Consider the following 9,497-nt stretch of genomic DNA (forward strand, 5'->3'; position numbering starts at 1 on the left):
CTAGAAGAAACAAACTTCCTTGAGAACTATAACTTCCCGCTCATGTCCATTGCTGTCATCATAACTTCACATTCTTTCTGATTTGAGTGATCCTTCTCTGTCAAGCTAGCTAAATATGTTTAACATGTGAATTCTTGCTAAATATGCAGTTATATTACGGGCTGTTGGCATGAATTACTCGTGATGGAGTGGTGGTGGAGCGCTCTTGGAGTGAGCGAAAACCACAATGCTCCGACTTTTTAAAAATCCGCTCCTCGCTCCATTCAAAATCACACCGCTTCGCTCACATACTCTGATTGCGAGTAACTGTTGCTGTCATGACAGATCTATTTCAGAACCAGCCGCTATCAAAATAATCTGGCTTCGGGGACGGGCCAGATATTATTGCTGGCAGGCCAGTTTTGGCCCGTGGGCCGCCTGTTGCCAACCACTGGTGTAGAGTGTTGTGATGCACAATTTCATCCACAGAATACAGAGAATTGTGCTTCTGTACAAGTCCAGATAAGAGTATATGTATGAATGTGTATTTTTCCTGATTCCCCAAAATATACTTTTTTTTTTAAATCTATTCAGGGACTGTTAAGTGTTGAAGTACTTGAAATATGGCTGCCCAGTGAAAATAAATAACCATACTGAGTCAAGCACCTTGAAAGTGTGCATTGGCAAGAGAGCAGCAGGTGTAGACTGGCTCGAGAAGAGTATGTATGAATGTGTATTTTTCCTGATTCCCCAAAATATACTTTTCTTTTTAAATCTATTCAGGGACTGTTAAGTGTTGAAGTACTTGAAATATGGCTGCCCAGTGAAAATAAATAACCATACTCCTCAGCCGGGGACGGGCCAGATATTATTGCTGGCAGGCCAGTTTTGGCCCGTGGGCCGCCTGTTGCCAACCACTGGTGTAGAGTGTTGTGATGCACAATTTCATCCACAGAATACAGAGAATTGTGCTTCTGTACAAGTCCAGATAAGAGTATATGTATGAATGTGTATTTTTCCTGATTCCCCAAAATATACTTTTTTTTTTAAATCTATTCAGGGACTGTTAAGTGTTGAAGTACTTGAAATATGGCTGCCCAGTGAAAATAAATAACCATACTGAGTCAAGCACCTTGAAAGTGTGCATTGGCAAGAGAGCAGCAGGTGTAGACTGGCTCGAGAAGAGCTCCTCAGCTACTTGTTCCATACAAAAAGGGCATTGTTTGGCATGTAATAGAGAATAAATGGTATAATAAGACAGGCAATGTCCGTTCTATGAAACAGAAGTCGAAAGGAGAGTTGAATTCTTGTATTATATGGGCTTGAGGAAAAAGAAGATATGAAGAGCAAGAGGAAATAGCTTAAGATGAAGCCCTGGGCCTGCACTCATTGCAGAGCCACACCTCTGGTCAAATAGTCAACAAACAAACACATTCAAAAACATGTCTAGTCTACTGGCAAAGTGCTTCTTTTCAATGGCACATTGGTCATATGAGTGATGCAGAATGGAGTCTAAAGAAAAGATGAAAAGAGATTCTTAAGCAAAGCTGCCGGGCTTAGTTCTGTGATGTTAGGCCCTTATCAAGCACATATTAACTTAGATCCAACTCCTACCCTAAATACCCACCTGGACTACTTATTAATGAAGTTAGTGATAAATTTAATCAAAATTATGCCAAGAGAATTGTCACAGTACACTCTATAAAATATAGATTCCAAATGGGGGGTTTCGTAGCGATGCCATAGAAGCATTCTGTGTTTCCCAAAGAACCTTTCATTGAACAGTTCTTAAAAGAACCATTTTTTTTTCTTTGTGAAAAAATATTTTAACAATCTAAAGAACCTTTTCCAACTATAAAGAACCTCTTTGTGCAATGTAAAGGTTCCATGGAAGTTAAAGGTTCTTTGTGGAAGCAAAGATGCTAATAAACAACTGGAATTTTCAAAAGCAAGCAGCTGTTCATAAATACTTGCATTATGATTGGCAGGATTAGATTAACAAACTCCTCTCAAACATTACTTTTAATACTCCATTTAGTGTACAATGAACTCATACAAGATGTTTCACAATATTAAATGTGAAAAACTAGAGGATTGTTAAGTTGTCTTTTGCTTTTTTAGAGATTTAAAATGTCTTATAGTTACAATATGGTTCCTGTACGTAACTTCTCCAAAGTGCTATAGGCAATGAAAAGTTCTTTGTAAAATCAAAAGATTTGGGTTGTAAAACACTTTTGGTTATTAGAAGCAGTCATTTTAAGAATGTGAGTGATAAAACTCAATGTTCAAGTTTTTTATTGTCTGTATTTATAGCCATGGAAGCGTTTTATTTCCTGTTGTGCTTTTATTGGTCATTTATTTTGTTTTTTAACTTTGCAGTTTCAGAGTCCCTACTCCTACTCCCCTCCTTTCCGCTTTGGAACAGTTCCTAACGGCAGCACAGAGAGGAACATCCGTAAGAATTACCCCGACATGCATCAGTACATGGTGAAGTACCATCAGACCGGGGTGAACGATGCGCTGGTCAGCTTGAAGACTGGGTATGTATATCACACCCTCCCTCACTGTGTTTATCCGGTCAGTCTGAGCAGAATGGGTGAAATAGTCAATGAGTCATTGTTTTGCTGGCATATAATTGTCTCACACTAAATACTGGCCGTGCTTATTTAAAGTGGAATAGTTATTATAAAAGAAAAAATATATAAAAATAAAAATAATTAAGATTTAGTTATTTTTTTACTCATATTTATGTTGCTCCATATTTATTTATGGCTTTCTTTCTTACTTGGAACACAAACACAAAAACAAAAGAGTATCCGGACCATCATCAAGCTACAAACTGACATTAAAAATCATATGATAGCTTTGTGTGAGGTGAGCTTTGTTTTATTTTAGTATTATATTTCAAATTTTCCTTTACATTTTTTGCAAATGTTAATAATTTTGCTATGTGCCTTTGTCAAATTTCAGTGTTTTTCAATGTTGGTAACTGTAGTACTTCAACACTTTTTAAGTGTACATTTTAATGTTTTTAAATGAATAGTTAACTAGTTAACAATAGTGGCACAACTCAACATTTATTATAAACTCCTCCACCATCATCACAGCCAAATTAAAGGAGGATTGGGGGTCATTGTGTTTTTTCTCATGCTGATCTCTAGAATAATAAAACCTCAGTTCTGACAACACAAGGACGTTTTGCAGTTTCAGTTTAATGAAAATGAATTTTTGTGGTTACTAAGACATTTCAGCTTCATATAATTGAAATACAAGCAATACTGCCATAATACTGAGTATTATAAGGTACTGTACAGTGACAGAAGTGCAGTAGATCAGCACCAGTGATATTAAAGAGCATTCATTATCTATCTGAACTGCAGCAAGACTGTGTCTTTGTATATTAGCAGATGGGTACAGCACAAGCACAATATTAAATTAGCTTACACTATATTAATAAAGTGTAGATGATTTCTTTTGGAAGTGCACAGGATCATTTCTCGCAGCTTGGCATGTCTCTACACATACTGCAGAAGATCCACCGTTACAAAAGAATCATTGAGCAAATCTACTGGATGTCAGTGGGATCCCTGAGTTACATTTGACATTCTTGAAATGTCAGACAAGCAGACTAATAAGTTTTAGGCAAAGGCTTTTCCAACAGAGAGATCGAGTTTGACAAGCAGCCCACCGTGGCTCCAAATGTCAGTTTGTAGGTGGGGTCTAAAGTCGGGTGCACATAGTGTGATTTTTGTCACGATTTTGCTGTTTGAGACAAATTTCAGAGATTGTAGGAGCTGGTCATATGATGGCTGTCTAATGAAGAAGCACAAACTTCCTCATGTTACAATTGGGGTTTTACAGTATCTACAGTTTAGCATGAAAAAGAAAAAAAAGAAAAGAAACAAAAGAAAATAAATGCTCTTTTATGTTTTTTTTTGTGCTTTGACTCAGGATTCTCTTTTCAGTTGTGACCATAATGGGGGAGGTGCAGTTGAGTGTATAATATTACATTTCAGTCTTTTTCCAGTTTTGTTACTGAAAGTGAAAAAGTGAAAGTGACGTCACATGTGGCCAAGTATGGTGACCCATACTCGGAATTAGTGCTCTGCATTTATCCCATCCAAAGTGCACACACACAGCAGTGAACACATACACACTATGAACACACACCCAGAGCAGTGGGCAGCCATTTTTTGCTGTGGCGCCCGGGGAGCAGTTGGGGGTTCAGTGCCTTACTCAAGGGCACCTCAGTCGTGGTATTGAAGGTGGGAGATAGCGCTGTACATTCACTCCCCCCACCTACAATCCCTGCCTGTACGAGACTCGAACCCGCAACCTTTGGGTTACGAGTCCGACTCTCTAACCATTAGGTTAGAAATCAAAACTATTAAAATGTGTTTTTTATTAAATAAAATGAATTAAAATAAAACACTAAAAATAAAATAAAATAAAAACCATCTAGACTAAAATTATTATGTAGTTTATATATTTATGTAGTTAATATTGTGCATATTGTGTTTCTACTTAATATGATGAATTTTTAATTCAAATTTACTTCACTTCTCAGAACAAATATTATTCCAAAGAAGAACATTACAGAGAATTGTGCCTCAGAAGCACCAATGAGAAAATTAAAGACAAAAATGGCAAGATGTAGGCTTATATAAACAAACAATTCTGTAAAGTATGTGCCCTTTTTATTTATTACTGTTGAAATGCATTTTGTAAATAAAAACAAACTCAGATTTTCTGCTTTTCTCCCTTTTGCAGACACCATTTTGACAACCCCTTGCATTAAACATTAGGCTGAAGTCAATCAAATAACTTTTATTGCTCTTTTTCTCTCTATTGCTTCTGGTGTGATCATACCCAGTGCTGTCTCTCACCTTAAGCTCGTGACTCTGCATCTGCATCATTGCTGTAAAGTTAAAATGTGTTATGATTCATTTGAGGCTTTTGGTGACATGGCAGTGGTGTTAAGGCATGAGAATGACTCATAACATTTAACCTCTCTATTTGCCATCTGAATAGTGTCTGTGCTCTTTCTTTTCACCAGCAAGCTTGATGCCTTCATATATGACGCAGCTGTGCTGAACTACATGGCCGGTAGGGATGAGGGTTGTAAACTAGTGACCATTGGCAGTGGCTACATCTTTGCTACCACTGGCTATGGCATTGCGCTGCAGAAAGGGTCTGCCTGGAAGCGCCCGGTGGATCTGGCCATTTTGGCTATTATTGGAGATGGTAAGTGCTTGCATGCCTGGCAGCAGTCCAGAATGCGGTGCATGTTAGAAAGAACAAATTGAGAGATGTATTAACCCACTGAGATCACAGTTGTACAAGCACTACTGACCTTTCCATGGAGTCCCCAACATAGTGCTATATGGATTGAAATCCTTATTAAATATGTATGTTTATATACATATGCAGGTAGTGAAGCACACCATTCCAGGTTATGAATGGTGAAGGTCTTAACATGCTCTATGAATGGTCACAAAAATAATATTTATAATACTGGTAACACTTTATTTTACTGTACTTATTATTATAGTAACAATAAATTATGCATAATTACATGCAAGTAACCCTAAACCAAACCCTAATCCTAACTCTAACCGTATAGTATGGAAGCATATGGGAGGCAAAATTCATTTTGAAATGTAATATGCAAAATGGCAATGCAATATGTAAAATGGCAATGTGTTTCTGTATTTAAATTAATATTTCCCATACATACGATGTCTGCAACGCTTAGGTGCTCGGGGACACGCAATCCATTATAGGAGAAGAATAAAGTATGGTAGCAAATAGGTAAAAGTGTAGAATTGTCTGATTGCTTATGTGCATCCATCGGAGTGTAAAACAGTGAGAGATGTTGAGGCAGGTGAAAAGCGCTTGGTTATTGGGGAATATTGACCTATTGTGCGTCTTGTTGCCAAGCCCGCCTTGATATAATGATTGACAGGTTGGGGGTGTGGTCGGCTCGGAATGCATTTTCAAATCCACATTGACTTAAACTACATTTTGCGGGGTATTTAATGAAAATGCAATTGAAACGTCTTAAGTGTAAGTGTCAATGCATTTAAGAAAAATAAAAGACATTTAAATCACCATTTTGCTACCCTTTTGCTGCACATTTGGCTCAGAATGCATTTTGAAATTCACACTGCATTTTGCTACAATTATCACGCGGTATCACGATGAAAATCCCATGTGTCCTACCCGTAAGTCTAAATGCATTTAGGAAAAATTTAAATTATAATTTTGCTACAGTTTTTGCTTGGAAGCATATCTAATCAATTTGGGTAATACAATTTCATTTTAATTTTGCAACTTATAAAGCTTTAAAATATGTTTTTAATTTACATATTAAAACTAGTGTAGAAAATGGCAAATGTAAATTATATAATTGAATTTTCATTTTCATTTTTCACTAAATGTTGCACATATGTATGGGAAAATGTACATTTAAGTACAGAAATACATTGCCATTTTACATATTGCATTGTCATTTTGCATATTACATTTCAAAATGAATTTTGCTACCCATATGCTTCCATAGTATAGTAAGTACGTGTAGTTAATTAATATTACTCAGTACTTAAATGTATAATTACACTGTAACAAGGACACCTTAAAATAAAGTGTAACCATAATAATTAATTAAATAACAATATTTTCATTATATTTGAAAATAATATTGTCATGAAAAATGTGAAAAACGGGACATCCATATTTTTTTCCTTTAAGAAAACATGGGCACATTATGTGTCAATGACTCATATTCATAGTTATGTGTGCCACTGTCTCTATGTTGAAAATATGCCTGTTCCTTATTTGTAAGTCACTTTAAAAGCGTCTGTTTAATGAATAAATGTAAATGTCTACCCTAAAGAGATGTTATGCAGTGTATTAAAGCCAGAACTAGAATGTGTTGTGTTGATGCAGCAATGTCCATCTATTAAATTATTTAGCATACTTTCAGTTCAGGGATCTTCCTTCATAGACGTCTGCAGTATTTCTCTCTCTCCATACTATATGCTGTGCTTCACAGTAGTGCTATACACTGAGCATGAAAAATGACAGAATTATCCTCCTGGCAGCTGCACCTTGTAAAGAAAGAGAAAAAAAGTCTCAGATGGTGCTAACATATGGCTAAAGCTTGAGTGTATAATTTTACTGATCCTCACTTTGACATGTTAGCGCGTGGGGAGATCTGGAACAGGAGGAAATGTCTGTGGACGGTAGTACTGCGGCCCACTGATGTGTACATGAAATGTGAATGAAGTGCGTCTCTCCTCAGGTGAGATGGAGGAGTTGGAGGCTCAGTGGCTGACTGGGATCTGCCACAATGAGAAGAACGAGGTAATGAGCAGCCAGCTGGATGTGGACAACATGGCTGGAGTGTTCTACATGCTGGCGACCGCCATGGGTCTCAGCCTCATTACCTTTGTCTGGGAGCACCTGTTCTACTGGAGACTCAGATACTGCTTCACTGGTGTCTGCTCGGGCAAACCAGGCCTGCTCTTCACCATCAGCAGGGTAAGGCTTCCGTTCAGACAATCATCCGTACCTGGACATAAAATGTGGGGAGGACTCCCTGTTACATGTATAAAATGTATTTAGTGCAATCTAAGCCGGGTATGTAATCATATGTGACCCTGGACTAGGGATGCAGCGATTAACCGGTTTCGTGATTAACTGTGCTTTAAAACGTCACGGTTAATTAATCGTAAAGTTCCGCTAAACCGAGTGTTTCTGTTACACGGAACGGAACTGTTGCAGCTTGCGCAAAACGAAAACAAATTTACACTAGCGGTGCACCAGATGGCAAATGTAAATTATATAATTGAATTTTCATTTTCATTTTTCACTAAATGTTGCACATATGTATGGGAAAATGTACATTTAAGTACAGAAATACATTGCCATTTTACATATTGCATTGTCATTTTGCATATTACATTTCAAAATGAATTTTGCTACCCATATGCTTCCATAGTATAGTAAGTACGTGTAGTTAATTAATATTACTCAGTACTTAAATGTATAATTACACTGTAACAAGGACACCTTAAAATAAAGTGTAACCATAATAATTAATTAAATAACAATATTTTCATTATATTTGAAAATAATATTGTCATGAAAAATGTGAAAAACGGGACATCCATATTTTTTTCCTTTAAGAAAACATGGGCACATTATGTGTCAATGACTCATATTCATAGTTATGTGTGCCACTGTCTCTATGTTGAAAATATGCCTGTTCCTTATTTGTAAGTCACTTTAAAAGCGTCTGTTTAATGAATAAATGTAAATGTCTACCCTAAAGAGATGTTATGCAGTGTATTAAAGCCAGAACTAGAATGTGTTGTGTTGATGCAGCAATGTCCATCTATTAAATTATTTAGCATACTTTCAGTTCAGGGATCTTCCTTCATAGACGTCTGCAGTATTTCTCTCTCTCCATACTATATGCTGTGCTTCACAGTAGTGCTATACACTGAGCATGAAAAATGACAGAATTATCCTCCTGGCAGCTGCACCTTGTAAAGAAAGAGAAAAAAAGTCTCAGATGGTGCTAACATATGGCTAAAGCTTGAGTGTATAATTTTACTGATCCTCACTTTGACATGTTAGCGCGTGGGGAGATCTGGAACAGGAGGAAATGTCTGTGGACGGTAGTACTGCGGCCCACTGATGTGTACATGAAATGTGAATGAAGTGCGTCTCTCCTCAGGTGAGATGGAGGAGTTGGAGGCTCAATGGCTGACTGGGATCTGCCACAATGAGAAAAACGAGGTAATGAGCAGCCAGCTGGATGTGGACAACATGGCTGGAGTGTTCTACATGCTGGCGACCGCCATGGGTCTCAGCCTCATTACCTTTGTCTGGGAGCACCTGTTCTACTGGAGACTCAGATACTGCTTCACTGGTGTCTGCTCGGGCAAACCAGGCCTGCTCTTCACCATCAGCAGGGTAAGGCTTCCGTTCAGACAATCATCCGTACCTGGACATAAAATGTGGGGAGGACTCCCTGTTACAATGTATTTAGGTATTTAGTGCAATCTAAGCCGGGTATGTAATCATATGTGACCCTGGACTAGGGATGCAGCGATTAACCGATTAACTGTGTAACTGTGCTTTAAAACGTCACGGTTAATTAATCGTAAAGTTCCGCTAAACCGAGTGTTTCTGTTACACGGAACGGAACTGTTGCAGCTTGCGCAAAACGAAAACAAAGTTACACTAGCGGTGCACCAGCTTAAAATAACGTGCTTATCAGAGGCACGGAGGCTACTACATGCATTAGATGAACTGTGACAGAGGGACCAAACACCAAAGCTTTATTTCTACCAGAGAAATGCCTGTCGATAGTGTGGGACCATTTTGGGTACACCAAGAATGACCAGGGTGTCATTTATATATTGGTGTAAAAAACTGCTGCTAAAGAGCGAATACATAAGGGATAATGCACGGCTAGCTGTACATTGAATGATCTTAATGCACGACGT

General features: G+C 37.7%; 1 protein-coding gene across 1 annotated transcript in view; it reads left to right on the top strand.

Moving 5' to 3' along the window:
• LOC107568390 (glutamate receptor ionotropic, NMDA 2A-like) overlaps positions 1-9,497 on the top strand; it is a 169,037-nt gene that overhangs the window by 154,990 nt on the left and 4,550 nt on the right. Inside the window, exons 11-13 of the mRNA XM_016254355.1 lie at positions 2,359-2,519; positions 5,036-5,223; positions 7,283-7,521. Coding sequence (XP_016109841.1) covers positions 2,359-2,519; positions 5,036-5,223; positions 7,283-7,521 — 588 coding nt within the window. The remainder of the gene's footprint in view (positions 1-2,358; positions 2,520-5,035; positions 5,224-7,282; positions 7,522-9,497) is intronic.

Source organism: Sinocyclocheilus grahami, unplaced genomic scaffold (genome assembly GCF_001515645.1).
Source record: "Sinocyclocheilus grahami isolate Dianchi unplaced genomic scaffold, SAMN03320097.WGS_v1.1 scaffold27.1, whole genome shotgun sequence".
Taxonomy (NCBI): Eukaryota; Metazoa; Chordata; class Actinopteri; order Cypriniformes; family Cyprinidae; genus Sinocyclocheilus; species Sinocyclocheilus grahami.